The sequence below is a fragment of the Xiphophorus maculatus genome, chromosome 16 (genome assembly GCF_002775205.1).
Source record: "Xiphophorus maculatus strain JP 163 A chromosome 16, X_maculatus-5.0-male, whole genome shotgun sequence".
NCBI lineage: Eukaryota > Metazoa > Chordata > Actinopteri > Cyprinodontiformes > Poeciliidae > Xiphophorus > Xiphophorus maculatus.
Window position 1 is genome coordinate 86892 of NC_036458.1, and position 21857 is coordinate 108748.

Below are 21857 nucleotides of genomic sequence, written 5' to 3' on the forward strand. Positions count from 1 at the left end.
ACTACTTTTCATTATGTCAAAGTGTCATTTTTGTCAGTGTTGTCCCATGAAAAAATATACTTAAATATCTGCAGGAATGTCAGGGATGTACTCAGTCAGGTGTTTTGACTATCTGAAATATTAGGCGTTTGTTCAGTTAAAGTTTTTTTAATGTAGCTCATTCTGGAGCTGATTCTATACGTAAGCAGTAACATGATGCTTTTTATATTCTATAATTCAATTACAGCTCATCATCAATAGGAAGAGCTTTTAATTAAGTCACACATAAGGTTGTCTGTTGAAAACAAATTTAAGCAGCTCCAGTCTTATGTGCCTCTTTTTTTCTATGTGATCCCAAAGCCAAAAATAATTAATTATGTGCAGCCTCTGAGATGTTTTCATTTTAGTTTCTTACCCATTCTGTGTTTAGGGAGTGAATCTGTCTGGTGGCCAGAAGCAACGAGTGAGCCTGGCCAGGGCAGTGTATTGTGACCGTGCTGTATACTTGCTGGATGACCCACTGTCTGCTGTTGATGCTCATGTTGGAAAGCACATCTTTGATTATGTCATCGGCCCACAGGGCATATTGAGGGAAAAGGTGGGTGAACAAACCTGAATCTGAGCCCACTCCATTTTTGTTTACATTTTATGAAAAAGGAAGCGCTCATGTTTTCTTTATAGGTTCCTTATAAAGATTTTGTTTCCTTCATTTGTTGTTCGTGCATTGCCACCACAGGTGCGTGACAGAACAGGGATTTCAAAGTGCTTGGTTTGTGGTTTTGCCACATTGCAGTGTGTGCAAAATTATGGCAAAGCAAACCATACTAGCTGAAAAATGTAGCAAATGTTGCCATTCAGTGCATACCAGAACTTTTTCCAGTGTTGTGGTTTTACATCAGTCTGCACTTCCCCATCAATATGTTCCCAGCCTATAACCAGTGTTCTAACTATCTGTGCTACCCATCAATCTCCGCTGCCTTGTGGTAAGGCACATGCGCACATCGATGTTCCGTCACAAACTGCTTACTCAGCAGATTTCTTATCTGTACATCCTACCTATGGAAGTTTCGTTTTGTCTGTTTTATTCCGTCAAAGACTAAGGTAAGCTTTATTTAATTTATATCTGGCTTTCTTTAAGCTGCTGTATTACTTCATGTTTTAAGTTTAGATGAGAGGCAGCTTGTAGACATATTTGAAAATGGCTTCAGTTTGCCATCTGCAATGTTGTTACTATACTTGTATACTCTAATCAAGAAAGTCATTGCTTGGCATCAACCACATGAATCAGGACCAATTACATTGTTTTTGTGGGCTATTTTGTCCTTATACTTTAAAATATTTTAGTTTAATAAAAATCTAAATTTGAACCGTGCTAAATAGAGCAAATATCATGTTTAATGATATTTTATTTGGAATTGTGTCTGTGTATTTCTACGGCGTAATATCACTTTATATTAAGCATACCCTATCATTTCAGGTGCACAGTGACCTGCGCAGTTCGATGGACGCATTTTGGCTACAGTACATTTGATAAAGACTGCCATACAACCTTTGCAGGGATCTGTATTTTTGTAGATGTCTGTGTTTAATTTAATTTCAATAAAAACTTGTTTCCCCTTTCTGATACTCATTCATTCTTACAAACACTTCTTACAAACACCTCTATATTTAAAATATTTTTAATATTTAAATATTATTATTTTAGATATTTTTAAGCACTGTCTTAATGCACCGATATGAGCTACCCACACATTTACCAGATAGGATATTCTGATGGAGATTTAGTGCATCAACATGTGCTGCCTCTGTATTTTATGTATTTCAAGTGACGGAATTTGCTTTAGGAAATGTGGTACCCACATATTTACCAAGTAGGATATTTTGATGGTGTCACGAAGTGGTGCAGTGAGGGGTGGTGAGGCAGACGCAGCGGACCCAGGTAAGATGAATAATGATTTTAATGAAGAAAACACTGTCCAAACAACAGGCAACACGCACGTTAGACAACGAATTGACACTGAATTGACAAGACATTGACAAGGACCTGACAAGGAACACAGGTGGAGTTAAATACACAGCGGGTAATCACAGAATGAGACACACCTGGGAACAATCAAGGGGAGGACAGGACAACGAAGAGACTCAAGGACACAGAAAACTCGAAATTAACACACAGAAAACACAGAACACGACAGATGGAGGTTTGGTAAATCAACATGTTACCATGTTTATTTTATGAAGGTAGGATTCAAATATGGGGTTTTAGTGCATCTAAATGTACCAGGGTTACATATTAAAACAGGCACTGTCGTGTCCTCAACCTCCATCGCCTTGTTGGAGTCGGAGATAAACTCCTCTCCAAAATGACCACACAAACAAGAGGGCTAACGTTGACTCTTTACTGAAGCCAGTTGGAGTACGGTAAAACTGAGAAATGAACATACAAACTTTCAGAAATAATTCACAGTAGCAAACAATACAGGACTTAAATGTACAATAAATTTGGTCCAGAGAAAATATTTAGCTCAAGGCAAGTTCTTATAAAAGATATACTGCTTTCTTACAAATAGCTAAATTACTCAATCAACAAAATATCCATTGCAAAATTGCATACCAACAGTATTTTCAAAGACCAACTGAATGGAAGTTACAGTGTTACTGAGAGAAAACCATGCTTTGTATTCTGCTTTTAATGACATGATCAAAAACGGCAGACCCTTAAATGCAGTACCTAAATTCCGCTACTAGATAACAACAACTGAACACTTCCATAGTATTAACCTGTGAAATGTCAACAAACTGACATACAACAACACAGGTACACTATTCTCAAGAAGGGTTTTAGTGCATTTACACAAGGTATTTTTAAAAGGGGATTCAGGTACTTTTAAAAAAGTTTTCGTCATTCACATTTTTTTTTTTTCAAATGCTACGTAAGCGCCACTTAAATTGTCACTTAAATATAATTAGCAGAAGTCTTTAACATTGACACTAACTGCTAAGGTCTTTGGTATGCAAACATGACGGTAGCAATTTATGAAAAGTAGCACCGACAGATTGACATAGGTATCTAGATGCGCTACGGTAGAAAAATCTGACAAAGTAGCACAGATAGTCAGAACACTGGTGCACTCTGCTCACATGCAGAGGGTCTATGACAACATGGGGAGACAGAGCCAATGCTCAGACTGCCCCTGATGAGTCATTGAGACATTTTTATAAGCAAGAAAAACTGGTATGGAGCAGACCAAAGAACTAGGTGTGAATCAAGGTATGAAAACTGAAAATCTGTCACTAACAGTTAAAATTCCAGAGCTTATATAATGAACAATAGATTAGGTGAAATGTCGCAACTGAATGGCATGATTGAAGATTACTGGTAAGTGTGACTTCAGTAGAATTGGGAGGCAGACCAACAACATGAGAGAAACTACTGGGGATGTAACAATAAACCAAGAGAAGTCACACACAAACTAAGGAAACCAAGTACAGGGTTTGCCCCAGTGTATTTTAATCCTGGTGGATAAGGACGTAGGAGGTAGATAGAGAGAATAGATTGGCAGAAAAGGGAGCCAATGAATTCTAGCAGCACTGAATTCAGTTGTTATTACAGCTTATTACAACTAAAAACCAGCGATCAGGCCCGAAACCTGGGAGTAGTGATGGACTCTGACCTGAACCTCCAGAGCCACATAAAAACAGTTACAAAGTTGGCCTTCTATCACTTGAAGAACATTTCCAGGATTAAAGGACTAATGTCTCAGCCAGATCTAGAGAAACTAATCCATGCATTTATTTTCAGTTGCATTGATTATTGCAACAGCGTCTTCACAGGTCTGTCCAACAAATCAATCAAACAGCTGCAGCTGATCCAGATTGCTGCTGCTCGCGTTCTCACTAAAACCAGGAAGATAGAGCACATAACATCAGTTTTAAAGTCCCTACACTGGCTCCCTGCAGCTCAAGGAATAGACTTTAAGATACTGTTGTTTACAAATCACTGAACGGCTTAGCACCACAATAACAAATAAAGACCTGCTGTTGTATCAACCTTCCAGACCTTTCAGGTCTTCCGGTTGTGGTCTGCTCTGCATCCCCAGAACCAGAACCAAACGAAGAGAAGCAGCTTTCAGCATCTATGCACCACAAATTTGGAACAAACTTCCAGAAAACTGTAACACAGCTGAAACACTGACTTCCTTCAAATCTCGACTAAAAATCCACCTGTTTAGGATTGTATGTGAAACGTAATCAATTATAAATTTATTGATGGAATTTGACTTAATGTTGTGTTTTGATTGTTGATTCTATGTTGCCTTGTGTTTCTGTGTTTGATATGATCTAAAGCACTTTGAAAGGCCTTGCTGCTGAAATGTGCTATACAAATGCAATTTGATTTGATTTGATTTGTTCTGGAATCACAGTCTTTGACATGTGGCAAACTTAAATACAGCAACATAATACCATAAGGATAACACTGCATATTATCAGCAATACATTAAGCAAGCATGCAACAGAAGGTGATTAACAATATGTGTTTATTTAAACATCTACTTCAGCTCATATAACAGAACAGTCTTAATTTTGAGTTGGTCAGCCGACTGCCATTTGGTCAAGACAAAATGTCCAGACGTCCAAAGAAAAAAAAATTCTGAAAAAGACATAGCTTTAAAAAAGTCATTCTCGTCCGGCACGGGAAACTGACTGGTGTCTGTTCAAGCTAAAGTTTCTCCGCAGAACCACTGGTGCTGTTGGATGGAAAACCAAAAAGATACCATCTTGTCAATAGATGCAGAGGCCTGGCTTCAGCAGGCTTCTGGAAGTAGAGGTTGAAACAGATTTATACTTCTGAAGAACTTGAAACTGGATACTCAAACCACTTTTGTAGAAGTTCTCCAGTTAACACTTCCAGATTTTCAAAGGTTTTTTTTCTGGCTAGCAATTTAAAAGGAAACATGCATAGAGCTCTAAAGAAAGATAATATCAATTATGGATTAGCCTTTTCAAAACTTCGACTTCAAGCCAAAGAAGAGTTTGTGAACTGTGTTTAGGAGTCTGTTCTTGTCAAAAACCAATTAACTTCAGGGTTTCCCTCAGAAAAAGAAGTTACAAGAATTTGGAGGTGCAGTCTGTCAGTGTTGGAGATTGAGCAGGGATCGTTGATATCCAGCATGATATTTAGCATGATTTTTCCCCCCACCTCCTCGCAGCTATTCAGTGCCAACTATAAACCTATCTTAACCTGTCTTTTATTATCAGTGTTACTGGTGTATAAAAAACATATATAAAATTAATTAACAAAGGATGCATAGCCCGCCAAGCTTACAATACACTGTAATTTAAATGAGTTTTACAAATTCCGATAAGCTGAGGGGTCAAATATCCATCCACAGTTTTTAATGGCATCTATTTGACAACTGCAAAACCTTGTGATATTGGATTTTTAACTAAATATTAACTAAATATTACAGGATATAAATATACATGTCATTCTTTATAATATGCTTTGGGCTTGTGAAAATCTGCAAAAATATTAAACTTTTGCAGCCAGGTCTTGGTTTTAAAACGTATGGCTATTGTTTGCTGTATATTCACTCAACTATGAAAGATAAATGGCAATAACTGACCAAAAGGCCCATAATGTAAGTGCTATTCATGTCCTTAGTGTTTAAACTTCTGATTAGAAGTGTCCTTTCTTATCTCCTTTAGTTTTAACAAAAACATCTGCATTAATAGGCAGCAGAATGAATTGGCAACAATGTATATGTGTACAGACTCGTGTGCTGGTGACTCATGGATTGAGCTTCCTACCACAAACCGATCTTATCCTGGTCATGGTAGATGGGGAGATTACAGAAGCAGGCTCCTACCAACAGCTTATGGTCCAGGAGGGAGCCTTTGCCGAGTTCCTGCGAACATATGCCACTGTTGACCAAACTGATGATGGTGGTAAGCAACATTTCATCATTTCAACATGTTCCAGTTGCCAGTTCTAGGAGTTGTTTTTTTACTCTCCAGAGAAAGTTGCTAAATTTGCCATCTGGAGGCGTCAATAGTATTTCTGTTATTAATCTTAATGCTTCCTGTAGTGTCTGTAGAAGGGCCTAATTTAGATGTAGACCGTCCATTACAAAGTTTTCATTTTTACTTCCTGTCTTAGATTTAAAAACTGCACCAAAGAGTGGATCCAAAGCAGTAGAAAATGGTGATCTACCTGCTCTTATTGGGTGAGTGAGTCTGGATAACATGACAAGCTTTAGATGTGCAGTTCTGACTTGAGGTTTACATCCATGCATTATAGGCATTAATGTCTTTTTATTTTGGCATTTTAGTGAGGTTTAATGGTCAGTGAGATCTGGGGGATTGGGGTGTGAGGTTACTGAGGGCTTTGTAAGTGAGGAGTAGTTTGTATTGTGTCTGGTATTGAACGGGGTGACGTGGTCAGTGGAGCACAGTTCATGTAGGATGCTGTTGCAGGAGTGGAGTCTACAGGATAAAACCATGGAAATGAGCAGTGAAATGAGTAGTATTGCATTGGTGGAAGAAAGATGTCTCTAAAAGAAAACGGGCCTGAACCCTGACAACATGGACAGTTCTGATGTGTGTTTGGGCTCAATGTCTAGTTTGAACATCCAGCTGAGTCCAGTTTTCATCCAAAATGAATATGACATTTATTCAATAATAATTGATTGTAAACATCAGAGCTGCACGAACTGCCTTAAATCTCCCCAATATTCTGTTTTTTTTCCTTAGGGCACATCGTTTTTACCAAACATTTGTCATAATATATAGAATCTTTTGACAATTACGAACCTGTATGCTCCTTTTTCTGGGTAGTGAGCCGGCAGTTAAGACTGAAACCCAAAAGCCCCATAAGACTGATAATGCCAGAGAACTGAACAAGAAGACCAAGAACTCTGAGATGGGGAAGCTGACCGAAGCTGACAAGGCCAGTACTGGGCAGGTATGTAGAGTAAAAAACAGCAATATGTATTATACATATGGTTAGATCCTTTATTGAATATAATATGCTAGAAAACAGTATAAAAGTCTTCTGGAAGTTACTAGGCCATAAAAACGGAGTAAGTACAGCCTCAGATTGACAGCAGCTTTTCCATAAACATTGTTGTTTAACCATTGTTTCCTAACAACAGCAATTGTAGCATAGTTGTCTTGCAATCAGAAGGTGTTAGCTTCAATTCCAGTTTTTTCCTGTCATATGTTGATTTTCCCTGGGCAAGGCACTTAATCCAAAGAGTAGTTAACAAGCTGGTACTTATACTTCACACAATAACTTTTGATAACAAATTTATTTTATTTATAATAACAGGGTGGCTGTTCTTCGTGTTAAGCCTATAGTCCCTCTGACTGCTTTAATAAATCATAAATAGAGTATGTCATACAGATTAGTCTTCGAGTGCTTTAGCAAATTACTCATTGAAAGTAGTCGCTAGAATTTAGATCTATAGCCTGAGCCTGACCCAAAATTTATGGTGGATCAGGCTTCTGTAGCCCATTTAATAGACCTACAATACACAGAGAAAGACAATGGCCAGTAAAGTTGTGTCGTTCTACTTATAGTCGAAATAGAGGAATACATAACTTACCCTGTTAAGGAAGGAAAGAAAATGAATGTACAGATGTTCATTAAACTGTAACGAGCACAACAAATTCTCATGCGGCTCCAGTCCAATCAATTACACATCGCTATTCGAGAGCTCACAACTGTGCATTAAAGAGATATGGACAAGCACTAATAATCCGCTGCTGCAAAATTATTCTACCACTGAGGGAGTGTTTGTGGGATCAGGTAGCATTCAGAGACTTGCTGACTTCTAGTAAAATGTTACCTTTAAAAATTTTGTCACTGCAGAGAAAAAGTTAAATGTATTAAGTTTGATGATGACACAATGTGAATTATCTGTTCATTTTGTTGAATATTAATTAAACAGAATGAAAATGAAATGCATTAAATGTAATTTTTTTAAAATTATGGGTAAAAATAGATTATAACAGGATTTTTATTGACACTGTTCATAAAAATGACAGACGGCAAAAAAGTCTAGCACAACTTCTGCTCCAAACTGCAGACATTTTTGAATTCTGTAGCCATAGAAAGTTCTTAGTAAGTGGAAGAGGTCAACCAAGCCACAAAGTCTACAATTTCCTTCTTTATAAAGAAGTAGGCTTTGCAACAGTGGAACAAAGCTCTTTCTTTAGACGTTCCTTGAGTCGCTGAGTCCTGTTAAATTCGCCCTCTCTCTTGGGAGAGGGAGAAAATAAGAAAGTCTGGTAACACTTTATTGTGTTACCAGACTTTTGTTGTGAATAAGACTGTCATGACACCGTCATAAACATGACATAACACTTGTCGTGAACATGAGTAAGTTTTTCAGTAAATCATGACACTTTTAATACAAAGTTGACATTATTCAAAATGTCTTTGTTATGACAACTTGTCATTAACCTAGACAAAAATGTCTTTGTTATGACAACTTGTCATTAACTTAGACAAAAATGTCTTTATGACAACTTGACATTAACCAAGAAATCATGATCTGACATAAATTTGTTATAAAAGTATTACTGATTAAACTTTAAAAATGATGTAGCTTTATGTTATTAAGGCTAAAGTTTAATGGTCAAGTTCTTTGGTCAAGTTGTCATAACAAAGACATTTTGAATAATGTCAAATTTGTATTAAAAGTATCATGATTTACCGAATGATATTTTATGACAACAGTCATAAATATTCATGAAGACTTACTCATGTTCATGACAGGTGTTATGTCATGTTCATGACGGTGTCATGACAGTCTTATTCACAACCCGTCAAATACAGTTTACCAAAAGTCTATTATAGAATGGAAAACAGTGTTACTGAGTGCTTAAGCAGTGTCATCAAACACTCCACAGCACTATGTCAGGGTGACCAAGCTTACTAAATGAAATCAGTTTTATTGAACAAGAATCCCATATAGTCATTACTGCTGCTTGACAAGCGCTTTTAGGCACACATTTTCATATTGCTGTTTAACAGCAAAATGGAAAAAAGGATGGCCAAACCCTCGGTCCTCTTGGTCAGAGGGTGTGATTATTTTAATTAAATTCTATCAAGGAGACCCATGAATTTATCCTGTACAAAAAATGAATGTAAAGAGGCTGTATTTCCATAAATGTTACCTGTCATTTAAGCAATCAGTGGCAGATTCTAGATGCTCTCCCTCCTTAGGTGAAGCTGTCTGTATTTTGGGCCTATCTGAAAGCCATCGGTGTACTTCTGTCCTGCATCAGTCTGTTGCTGTTCCTCACCCATCACCTGGTCTCCCTGTTCTCCAACTACTGGCTTAGCCTGTGGACCGATGACCTGGTAGTTAATGGCACTCAGCCCTACAGACTTAGGAGACTTGCTGTGTACGGTAGCTTTGGCCTGACCCAAGGTAAGTCAGAAAATAAGGCTCTGTGTTGTAGTTAAGTATTTACTGTGTCTTGTATTCATACTCTGTCAGGATTTTGTATTTTGGTGATACTTTAGTATATTTCTAATGGGATTTCTTGTGACAGACCAATAGAATTTAAGGGAGATATGTTTATATATTTATTTATTTTTTTTTGCTGATAAAAATCTGCAAGTGTGGTTTGCATTTGTATTCAGCATTTCTTCAGCCTAACTAGTAATTACATTCCTCCAGTTTTTGATGTTTGCAAGTGAACCTTAGTGAACAAAACCACATCATAAAGACAAAAGAACACCGCAGAGTAAAGCAGTTTAAAACAGGGTTAGGTTTTTCAAGCTTTGAACAAAATCAAGTTCATTTCTGAAATACTTAATTACTCTCAAAGGGAAAATTAAATGTTGTAACTCTTATCATTCAAGTTTCTTCAGAGTTTTTGTGGAAGCTGATGACTGTGGACAGGAAGGATCTTCTGCAGCGATTGGCATTACAGCGGCTCTGAAGAAGTCTTTGACTAAAGACACTGTTATTGTATATCAGTTTAATGAAGAAGATGCTCGGGGAAAAGGGAAATGGTGCAGGTCCCTCCGGCACCATTTTTTCCAGTTGTTCCAGAGCAGTCCCCAGAACAGAACCAGCCTTCATCAACTAGTTATTTTTATTTAGTTTAGTAGCTTTGATGCTGCTACCTCAACAGATGATGAGAGAAGATATTGCATACTCCAAAGCAGACATAAATAACATCAGAAGCATCTTGTTACAAATGCTGGGTGAATTATTCTTTCTCAAGACATATGGTCTGCTCTGTTGCTTCTTGTAGATGTTTTCATTGTCTGTTGTCCAGGTGAACATTGAGGTATTTATTCTCCTCAGCCACCTCCAATTATGGAAATAGTTTTTGACTTAACCCAGTTTCTCCTGAATCTCAAATAATCTACTATGTTTTGTTCACATTCAAGATGAGATAATTATTTTCACACCATCCCGCATCTCTTAACTCATTGTTTTGTCGATCTCTTATATACCTAATGACCATAAGAAGTTTCCCATTTTGGCCGGGAAACTACCGTATTTGTATTTTCCTGTACATTTCCCATATTATAATATACTGTAATAAAATATTTAAAAATAATAATTTCTGAATTAAGTCACTATCCTCACAAAAACTTTCACCTGCAGTAGCCTCTGAGGCACTTCTTGCAAGGTTAGTGCCGACAGCAGGAACACTTGAGGTGTTGTTCCAAAAAGTGATGTACTATTTGATACTAATTATCAAATGGTACAGTGAACTCAATGAATTGTTCAAAGTAGTTAAAAGGTTTACCTACCCATTAAGCAAACTTAAGGAAACCTCGCAGTTTGCATTGAGTTATTGACTTTCAACATTCACTCCTGGATGAGCAAAAAAGTTCCTTGTGTTGTTTTGTTGACTTAACAGCAATCCTCAATACCGAACATTCATGACTGGAGAGGAATAATTCTGCTCTAACAGGAAGAAGCCTCCAGCAGAATTAGAACCAGAACCTCGCTGAGTACAAGCGACCAACTGGGCCTTTGAAAAGTCTGAGAATAATTCACAAGAAGAAACAGATGAACTGATGTAGGATTATCTTCAATGTTCATGAAAATACTTAAGATCAGGAGAGGAGGATGATTAGCTGAGATGACAACATCATCTCAGCTGATGCCATCATCCAGGTTTGGGTTTAGCTTCTATGGAGAGAAAAATAACTAAGAAAACAAATAATACCGGAATAATACCAAATAATGCAAACCGAAAAGCAGTACAGGAAAATGGATGATGGAGCTTCATCATAAGGGGCTTTATATGTGAGAAGAAGAATCTTAAATTCTATTCTGGATTCAATAGGACACCAATAAAAGGAAGCTGTAATAGGAGAAATATGATCTCTATTTTTTATTTCTATCAGAACTATTTTTCAGTATCATTTGTGGACTTGATAGTTCTAATTTTGGCAATTTTCTCAAGGTGAAATAAGGAAATCCTAGAAACTTGCTTAATGTGGGACTTAACATATCCTGGTTAAGAATAACATGGAGGTTACATCTCGTTGTTTGTACTTGTGACAGTGCAATGACAATAAAGTTGAATTCTATTCTATTCTATTATTTATTATAACCAGATAGTGAGTAGGATAGTGAATTTTTTGAGTAAAGCCAATTTGTTCTAAGAGTATTAACAAATACTCTTTTGGCTATCACTGTCAGTGTCAACATAAATGCTTTAGTTCCTCACTATATTGATATCAGTATTTACCACTCGATAAAATAAAAAATCTGAGATATGGTGTCCAAACTTTTTGCAAAGAGGGCCAGATTTGATAAAGTCAAGATGCCCGGGGGCCAATAGTTTGTTCGGACATTTTTTAACTACAAAAGTGTCATGCAAATACACACTGTTATAAAACAATTTTCATTGTCACAATTATCTTTGTTTTTCAAATGACAAAATAACCAAATATAAGCCACTCAGGCAACTCTAAAAACAGAAATTCTGCTTTTCTTTCATATCTGGAGAGTCAGATAACATTGAACAAACTGTATGAAATACCTTAAATTTACATGAGTTTAAAAATATCTTTGCCTCAAGAACATTTTAAACAGGAGTTATAAGTAATGCAAGGTTGTCTGTTATTATTAAATTTTAAAACAAGTGAATTTTGCTCTTGTCATTTACAATATCTTTCAGAAAGTAATAGTTTGTATCACATCTACAGGTTCATAACCAAATCTTACTCAAGAGTTTAATAAAAATAAGTGCCATAAATCCAAGACCCCAATGACGGATAAGAACATTGGACTTGGCGTTCCCTCGCCCGGACGCGGGTCACCGGGGCCCCACTCTGGAGCCAGGCCTGGAGGGGGGGCACGATGGCGAGCGTCTGGTGGCCGGGCTTTAACCCATGGAGCACGGCCGGGCTCAGCCCGAAGAGGAAACATGGGTCCCCCCTCCCATGGGCCCACCACCTGTGAGAGGGGCCAAAGGGGTCGGGTGCAGTGTGGGATGGGTGGCAGCAGAGGGAGGGGACCCTGGCGATCCGATCCTCGGTTGCAGAAGCTGGCTCTTGGGACGTGGAATGTCACCTCTCTGGTGGGGAAGGAGCCGGAGCTAGTGTGTGAGGTCGAGAGGTTCCGGCTAGAAATAGTCGGTCTCACCTCGACGCACGGCTCTGGTTCTGGAACCAGTCTCCTTGAGAGGGGCTGGACATACTTCCACTCTGGAGTTACCCAAGGTGAGAGGCGTCGGGCAGGAGTGGTCCCCATCTCGGCGCCTGTACGTTGGGGTTTACTCCGATGAATGAGAGGGTAGCATCCCTCCGCCTACGGGTGGGGGGACGGGTCCTGACTGTAGTTTGTGCTTACGGGCCGAACGACAGTTCAGACTACCCACCCTTTTTGGAGTCCTTAGAGGGGGTACTGGAGAGGGCTCCTCCTGGGGACTCCCTTGTTCTACTGGGGGACTTCAACGCTCACGTGGGCAATGACAGTGAGACCTGGAGGGGCGTGGTTGGGAGGAACGGCCCCCCCGATCTGAACTCGAATGGTGTTCTGTTGTTGGACTTCTGTGCTCGTCATGGATTGTCCATATCGAACACCATGTTCAGGCATAAGGGTGTTCATATGTGCACTTGGCACCAGGACACCTTAGGCCGCGGTTCGATGATCGACTTTCTCGTCGTTTCATCGGATCTGCGGCCGTATGTCTTGGACACTCGGGTGAAGAGAGGTGCGGAGCTGTCCACTGACCACTACCTGGTGGTGAGTTCGCTCCGGTGGTGGGGGAGGAAGCCGGTCAGACCTGGCAGGCCCAAACGTGTTGTGAGGGTCTGCTGGGAACGTCTGGCGGAATGCCCTGTGAGACGGAGCTTTAACTCCCATCTCCGGCAAAACTTTGAACACGTCCCGGGGGAGGTGGGGGACATGGAGTCTGAGTGGACTGTGTTCCGTGCCTCCATTGTCGAGGCGGCCGGTCGGAGCTGTGGCCGCAAGGTTGTCGGTGCCTGTCGCGGCGACAACCCTCGTACCCGTTGGTGGACACCTTCGGTGAGGGATGCCGTCAGGCTGAAGAAAGTCCTACCGGGCCTTTTTGGCCTGTGGGACTCCAGAAGCAGCTGATGGGTACCGGCAGGCGAAGCGGCATGCGGCTCGGGTGGTTGCTGAGGCAAAAACTCGGGCGTGGGAGGAGTTTGGAGAGGCCATGGAGAAAGACTTCCGTACGGCTTCGAAGCGATTCTGGTCCACCATCCAGCGTCTCGGGGGGGGAAGCAGTACGGCACCAACACTGTTTATAGTGGGGATGGTGTGCTGCTGACCTCTACTCGGGACGTTGTGGGTCGGTGGGCAGAGTCCTTCGAAGACCTCCTCAATCCCACCAACATGCCTTCTATTGAAGAAGCTGAGCCTGGGGACTCTGGGTTGGGCTCTCCAATCTCTGGGGACGAGGTCGCCGAGGTGGTTGAGAAGCTCCTCAGTGGCTAGGCTCCAGGGGTGGATGAGATCCGCCCGGAGTTCCTTAAGGCTCTGGATGTTGTAGGGTTGTGTTGGCTGATGCGACTCTGCAATATCGCATTGACATCGGGGGCAGTTCCCCTGGACTGGCAGACCGGGCTGGTGGTCCCCCTGTTCAAAAAGGGAGACCGGAGGGTGTGCTCCAATTATAGAGGGGTCACACTCTTAAGCCTCCCTGGCAAGGTCTATTCAGGGGTCCTGGAGAGGAGGGTCCGTCGGATAGTCGAACCTCGGATCCAGGAAGAGCAGTGTGGTTTTCGTCCTGGTCGTGGAACACTGGACCAGCTCTACACCCTCGGCAGGGTCCTGGAGGGTGCATGGGAGTTCGCCCAGCCAGTCTACATGTGTTTTGTGGACTTGGAGAAGGCGTTCGACCGTGTCCCTCGGGGAGCCCTGTGGGGGGTTCTCCGGGACTATGGGGTACCGGGCCCTTTGATACGGGCTGTCAGGTCCCTGTATGACCGGTGTCAGAGTCTGGTCCGCATTGCCGGCAGTAAGTCGGGCTCGTTTCCAGTGAGAGTTGGACTCCGCCGGGCTGCCCTTTGTCACCGATTCTGTTCATTACTTTCATGGACAGAATTTCTAGGCGCAGCCAAGGTGTTGAGGGGATCCGATTTGGTGGCCTTAGGATCTCGTCTCTGCTTTTTGCAGACGATGTGGTCCTACTGGCCTCATCAGGTCATGATCTGCAGCTCTCGCTGGAGCGGTTCGCAGCCAAGTGTGAAGCGGCCGGGATGGGGATCAGTGCCTCCAAATCCGAGGCCATGGTCTTGAGCCGGAAAAGGGTAGAGTGCCTTCTCCGGGTCAAGGGGGGTGTCCTGCCCCAGGTGGAGGAGTTCAAGTATCTCGGGATCTTGTTCACGAATGAGGGAAGAAGGGAGCGGGAGATCGACAGGCGGATTGGCGCAGCGTCTGCTGTCAAGCGGGCGCTGTACCGGTCCGTCGTGGTGAAGAGAGAGCTGAGCCAAAAAGCGAAGCTCTCGATTTACCGGTCGATCTACGTTCCCACCCTCATCTATGGTCATGAGCTTTGGGTGATGACCGAAAGAACGAGATCGCGGATACAAGCGGCCGAAATGGGTTTTCTCCGTAGGGTGACTGGGCTCTCCCTTAGAGATAGGGTGAGAAGCTCAGTCATCCGGGAGGGACTCAGAGTAGAGCCGCTGCTCCTTCACATCGAGAGGAGCCAGTTGAGGTGGCTCGGGCATCTGGTCAGGATGCCTCCTGGACGCCTCCCTGGTGAGGTGTTCCGGGCACGTCCCACCGGGAGGAGGCCCCGGGGAAGACCCAGGACACGCTGGAGGGACTATGTCTCTCGGCTGGCCTGGGAACGCCTCGGGATTCCCCCGGAGGAGCTAGAAGAAGTGGCTGGGGAGAGGGAAGTCTGGGCCTCCCTTCTGAAGCTGCTACCCCTGCGACCCGACCTCGGATAAGCGGAAGAAGATGGATGGATGGATGGATGGATGGATGGATAAATCCAAGTGCATAAATGTTCTTTTGGCTTTTCACTGCTGATAGTGACAGACGTTACCGTTCAACACTCAGTTTTATGTCCTCAACTCTCAGTGCCACACTGTTACGTGCCAGGCAAACATTCGCAAATTCTTGCTTCTTCTCAGGGCAAATGTTCTCCACCATTTTCATAACACAGTTTTGATAAATGTATCTTCAGTAAAAGGTTTGCCATGTTTAGCTATTAACATTAACATCGTAGCTTGCTTTGGTGGTATTTTCTTTTGACTCAGGCCCAAAGAAATCGCTGTTGTGATGCCAGTGCAGCTTGGAGCTGCTTCAGTTTTTCAGCACGGTGACTCCCTGTTAGCTTGTTGTATGTGTTAGCATGTTTAGTCTGGTAGTGTCTCTTTACGTCAAAATCCTTAAACAAGGCAACCGTCTCATTAGAAATTAGACAAGCACAATTGCCTTGATTTTCAGAAAAGAAGTATTGTAATTCCCATCTCTCTTGAAAGCGGCGGCCCTCACTGTAAACTTTCCTCGTTTTCTTTGCAGTGGCCATGGCAGAAATGAGTGGAGAGGGGTTCGCTGCACGGAGGCAGAGACTGATAGTATTAAAGTGGTGCTGCCACCATTTGGTGAAAGGAGGAATTACAGTTTCAAGTTTTATGATTTATTTATTCTGTTTCACAGTGCAGGCGGGCCATAAATAATACATTATAAGACCGAAGCTGCGGGCCGTATGAAATCTGACCACGGGCCGTGATTGGCCCCCGGGCCGGACTTTGGACATGCCTGGTCTAAAGATAGAGTAAGACCCTGATGGACGATATATAAAACTACAACCAGGTGTGGTTTTAGTGCTTTGCAAATCAGGAAGAAAACTAAGGAGTAGATGTACAAAAGAACAGTAGCTATCAATAGGATTAATGAGTAAATCTGAATGAAAAATATTTGCCTGGCATTCTGTGGTGGTGCAGGGTTAAAGCACAACCCACATAGTCCTTAGTCCTTGACGTGGTCATTGCAGGCTTGAGTCTCGGCCTGGTGACCTTTGCCGCATTTCTTCCCTATCTCTTTTTCGTGTCTAACAACTTTCAAATAAAGGCCATAGAGCCAATAAAAAAATAAAAAGATTTGCTTCTGCTCCACCTCATTCTGTACTTAAAGGAATGTGGACATTTAAATAATTTGAAGTGGTTGATTCATTCCTCATCCTCTGACCTTTGGATCAAAGGACGAAGGAAATACTTTTTGGCTGTGAACAGTAGAGGAGATTGTTAAGCTTGGTCCAGAACTGTGCCAATTGAATGTGTCTGTCTAAACTGACAGGCTGGGAATAGAGAACTATAATCACAGGATCAGAAAGAGGGCTGAGAATAACTCTGGGGGAGCTGAAAATATCAACAGCTGAAGTGGGAGAATCGCTTGATAGAACAATTTCTTGTTCACTCTTTACATCATGAACAAAGAGTGTCAAAAGAAAGCAAATGTTGACGGAAAGCCATACATAATCCTGTTTGGACTTTGTTTTCAGCATGGTCTCAGATTGTGATTGTGATACAGAATGTGGAAAAAAAATCAAGGGGCAATGTGTATCTTTACAAAGAATTGTGTTTAAAGTCATTCATTCAGCATTATAAAAGGTCATAATTTTTACTGTTATCTTGTAGGTGTAGCAGTCTTTGGTTATTCCCTCTCCATGTCCATTGGGGGCATCATGGCGTCCCGCTATCTCCACCAGTCCTTGCTATCTGATGTCCTGCGGTCACCCATGTCCTTCTTTGAGAAAACTCCAAGTGGTAATCTGGTTAACCGCTTTGCCAAGGAGATGGACACCATTGATTCTGTAATCCCCAGCATTATTAAAATGTTCATGGGATCCTTGTTCAACGTGTTGGGTTCCTGTGTCATTATCCTGGTTGCCACACCACTTGTGGCTATCATCATTCCTTTTCTTGGGTTGCTCTACTTTTTTGTGCAGGTTAGTTAAAAATACATTCTGTATTTCTGCTGTGTGTGCAGCTCTGACTTGTTCTTAGGCGTGATTAAAATTGTTGAACATTATATTGCTTGTTTGTGTACAGAGGTTTTATGTGGCAACTTCTCGCCAGCTGAAGCGTCTGGAGTCTGTCAGCCGTTCACCTATCTACACCCACTTTAACGAAACATTGTTGGGCACTTCTGTCATTCGAGCTTTTGGTGAGCAGGAGCGATTCATCCATGAGAGTGACCAGCGAGTAGATCACAACCAGAAGGCCTACTACCCCAGCATAGTAGCTAACAGGTTAAGAGCAGTGCTATTTTTCTCTTCTCTAGTTCTTATTAAATGTACTCACCCTCTCCTAGGTGTTTGAACCTTTTTATAAGTTTGACAAGCCAATCATGATCAGTAAAATTTTGCTTTTTGATCAAAGTAATTATAGAAAAATTAATTTAATGTGAAAGTGAAAACTGATTTTTACAAAATATCAATTAAATAAAAACATATAACATAAAATAAATTATTGCATAAATATTCACTCCTTTTAAAGTGACTGACCTAATTAAACAAAGGTCCAGGCAACTAGTGCTTCTTTCAGAAATGGTGAGATGGAAGTCACCTGAGTGCAGTGACTGTGTCTCAAGTGATTGTAGTATATAGACACCACTGTCTGCAAGGTCCATTCATTGGTTAATTAGTATTTCTGGCTACCATTACAGCATGAGGACAAAATAAACACTTCAAGAGAATTAGAGAAATTGAGAAGTCAGGGGATTGGATACATGTGGCACTCAGACAGGTGCAGGGAGTGGGGGCTCCTGCCCTTTTTATCCTTCATGTCCCTAGCCCCCTTTTTGAGTTGTTTTTTGTTTTTTTTTTTTCAATTTATTTATTTTTTTTAATCTGTGTGTCAGGAGGCCTTCTTGTGCCCCTCAGCAATAATATTTAGCTAAATATAATAATCTAGCAAAATAAACTAGTCTGGCTGCCCTCAGTCTAATACGTTTCGCTGCCTCCATGTTGTTCAGACACCGGGTCCATGGTGAGGAGGAGGGGGCAGATCTGTGCCCTCTAACTATCAAAATATGGGCAAGAATATTTTTTCATATACTGGTTTGTAAGTAAAACCTTAGGTCTGATGTTGACGTTAGAAAAACAGTTTCTATTTATATTTTTGTAATTGTCCTCGCAATAGCGGGACAAAACCCGCCTCGCCCCTAAACACAGAAATGCTTCGGCAGCATAGAAAACTTCTGACTTTAACTTAATCAGGCTTCTAAATGCCCAATCCTCCAAACCCCCTGAAACCCGTCCTACTAAGAACCTCAGCATCACTAACAGTGTTTAAATATAGACAAGGTGAAGTCTGTGAGAGGGAGACCAGGTTTATTGGCTGAGTTTAAAATTGATCATTGATTATTTGTTGTTTGCTGTAATGTATTTGTGAACAAATCCAATTCAAACACAAAGATTACACCATATTGTAGCCATGGTAACACAACAATCAAACAATGAAATGATTCTTTAAAATTTTACAAAGTAAACTTCCTAATTAAATCCTTAATGTAATTTTCTTTCTCAGCTGAATGCATTAAATATAATTTAACAACATTGTCATTCTCTATGCTACAGGTTTAGATCTATTGTCTGTGTTACAATTAAACCATTTCTAGGGGCCCCTGAATGTCTGGAAAACCCCTACCAGCAACTACTGAGTTTTCTTTGCCTTGATATCCCAGTCTTACAATTCTAGATCTCAGAGGTGCTAATATCAAAAAATTATATAGAGTTAATCCCTTTGAGCTTTTTTGATTTATAAAGCAGTCTACAGCCAAGTTGTTCTAGAGGTTAAATAGATATTACTAGGGCTTAACTAGTAAAATGGCAGCAAATTGGCTTATTTCATAACCAGAGACCTTCTCTTCGATGGTCTGTATAACAGCTACAGTCTCAGATCAACTCAGACCTCCAGGACTGTCAGCAGCAGAAACGACAACATTATACCTGTTTGGGAAAATATATACTACATTTGCTTTGCATTGTCCCCGCATGATGGCAATGATATAGTCGGATCCAATTAAATTCTTGATTAACATGGGTTGTTGCTATGTTGTTTTACGGTGTTTTAAGATCCTGTTCAATGTGCCCTTTTTTAACTTTGAGCCTCCAAAGGACTTTGGTGGCACTGAACATCCCCTGGAATTCAAGACCTTCAGAGATTTTGGGGAGGAATATAGTGCTTGTATAAATCTAGCTAGACCAGTGTTTCCCAATCCTGGTCATCAAGGTACACTGCCGTGCATGTTTTAGATCATGGGTGCTCAATACATCGATCGTGATCGAGCGGTCAATCGCAGGAAGGTTTTGAGTCGATCTCGGCAGTAGGTGACAAACTGAACGCTGCCAGGAGGCTGAGACCAGCACGTCCTCTTCTGATGCGCTTATTCACTTAGATCCAAAACATTTAGAACTTTATTAAAGAATAAAAGAAATCAACAAAACGTTTTCAAATAAATGACCCAACAAAAGTAATAATCTCAGTAATAATTGTTTCAACAAAGTGTTGTGCAATTCTGTGCGTTTCGTTTCCATTATCAAAAAAAAGGCGACCCACAGACCACCTTTAGCAGAGCAAGAGTTTCAAATTAACTTATCAGCCACCGCTGTGTTCAGGGGAGCTCTTATTAATACTCACAAAATAGATATCAAGCCTAAAAACCTAATATTGTGTCAGACTGAGTGTTATGTTCTTAACGTAATATCTGCTCAGTTTGCGGAGCGCAGGAGGTTGCCACGGCAACGGGTGCACTTAAATGACAGAGAGAGTCCATCAACAGGGAGCATTCCTAGACACATTGATGTGGTAGTTTGATGCCATCACTTAAGCCCCGCCCACTGAGAGAAGAAACTGAATACTATTCAACGACCCCTCTAGCTGCTCTCTGTATGATAGATTAAAACCATATTCAATAAACATTGAGAATCAAACATAATGTGCTCCAAAGCCTACAGTCCTCGCCAAACATTACCCGCAAAACAGGAAGTGATGACTCCTGTCTGGTAGGTCGGATATTAGCAAAACTTAAACACTTGCTGCTGGACTCATACTGAACTGGACCGTTTAGTGCACGGATGCAGGAACAGTGTGATGATGGGGGTGGCAGAATACCTGAGCAGCGAGGGCCGCCTGACGCTGCTTCTAACTTTAAACTATAAAAGCTGCATTTTGTAGAATTCAGTTTTCACTTTGAAATTTGTAAGAAAAAATTGTCCAAAAAAGTAACATTTTCTTGATCAAAACTGATTCGTAAAAGCACCGAGGAGATGAATATTTTTTATAGGAGTAGTACCTTTTGTTTCTGAAATTTGCACAAAATCGTAGTAGGCCAGTAGCCAACCCAAGTAACTACCAGTAACTACCCAAGATTATTGTAAAACTTTAACTTATTAAAACCCTTTCTTTCTTTTTCTCTTGCATACTCTTCCATTATTTTGCTGTGTCTGATCTTTCTTTTATGCTTTTTTGCTCTTTCTTTATGTCCTTCTTTCCTCTGAACTCTCTCTCTTTCTCTAGAAAGAGAATCTCAAAGTAGTTTCCAATTTGAATAGTGTTGCTGAGTGAGGTACAATCACTGATCAAAGACTGGGTTCTTGTATTTACAACCGGCCAATCTCTAGTTAGGACCAATCGAGTTTAAACTCAAGTCACCAGCCCAGAATTTCATCTCTATTTTCCTCTCCATTTCCATCTTAGTAAATATTTCTTGTTTGTATTTGAATTTGTGTTTGTGTAGGTGGTTGGCAATTCGCCTGGAGTTTGTAGGAAACTGCATTGTTTCCTTTGCTGCCCTGTTTGCTGTTATAGCCAGAGATCGCCTGAGCCCAGGCTTCATGGGGCTCTCCATCTCCTACGCCCTGCAGGTAAAAGTACCGCTTTTGTAGTTCTCAGCACCAGTAGTGGAGCAATGTCTTTTTGCAAAATGTTAATAAATTTGTTTAATACGCTTTTGAGCCTAACCTAACCTTTATTTGTTTGCTTCGTATGCAGCTGACTGCCTCATTGACGTGGCTCGTGAGAATGTCTTCTGATGTAGAGACAAATATAATAGCTGTAGAGAAGGTGAAGGAATACTGCTGCACAGGGAAAGAGGTACACTGCACAATCTTTGGACCAAAACCATCCTAACATTGGAATGTTTAAGGGTTGACTTTTGTCCTTTTTATTTTTCTGTGTTTATGTGGCTTGTCTTTGATTTTGGGCTTAAATAAATACTCCCACCAGGGTTTTATATTGTTAATTGATTTTACTGTCATCTCATTAAACAGACTTCATATTAAAGAATAGATATTAGAAAAAAATATATTTTTTATAAACTGCTATATGCATAATTCCTAATTTGATATCTACACTTAAAAATAATAAATTAAAACAACTCCAAGTGATATGGGCTTGT

At 40.9% G+C, this 21857-nt stretch overlaps 1 protein-coding gene across 1 annotated transcript in view; it reads left to right on the top strand.

Moving 5' to 3' along the window:
• Positions 1-21857, top strand: part of LOC102231469 (multidrug resistance-associated protein 1-like) — a 94797-nt gene that overhangs the window by 44216 nt on the left and 28724 nt on the right. The window contains exons 18-26 of the mRNA XM_023349342.1: positions 410-577; positions 5754-5928; positions 6140-6206; positions 6817-6943; positions 9212-9419; positions 17093-17403; positions 17507-17706; positions 21198-21324; positions 21452-21553. Of these exons, the coding sequence (XP_023205110.1) occupies positions 410-577; positions 5754-5928; positions 6140-6206; positions 6817-6943; positions 9212-9419; positions 17093-17403; positions 17507-17706; positions 21198-21324; positions 21452-21553 (1485 nt within the window). The remainder of the gene's footprint in view (positions 1-409; positions 578-5753; positions 5929-6139; positions 6207-6816; positions 6944-9211; positions 9420-17092; positions 17404-17506; positions 17707-21197; positions 21325-21451; positions 21554-21857) is intronic.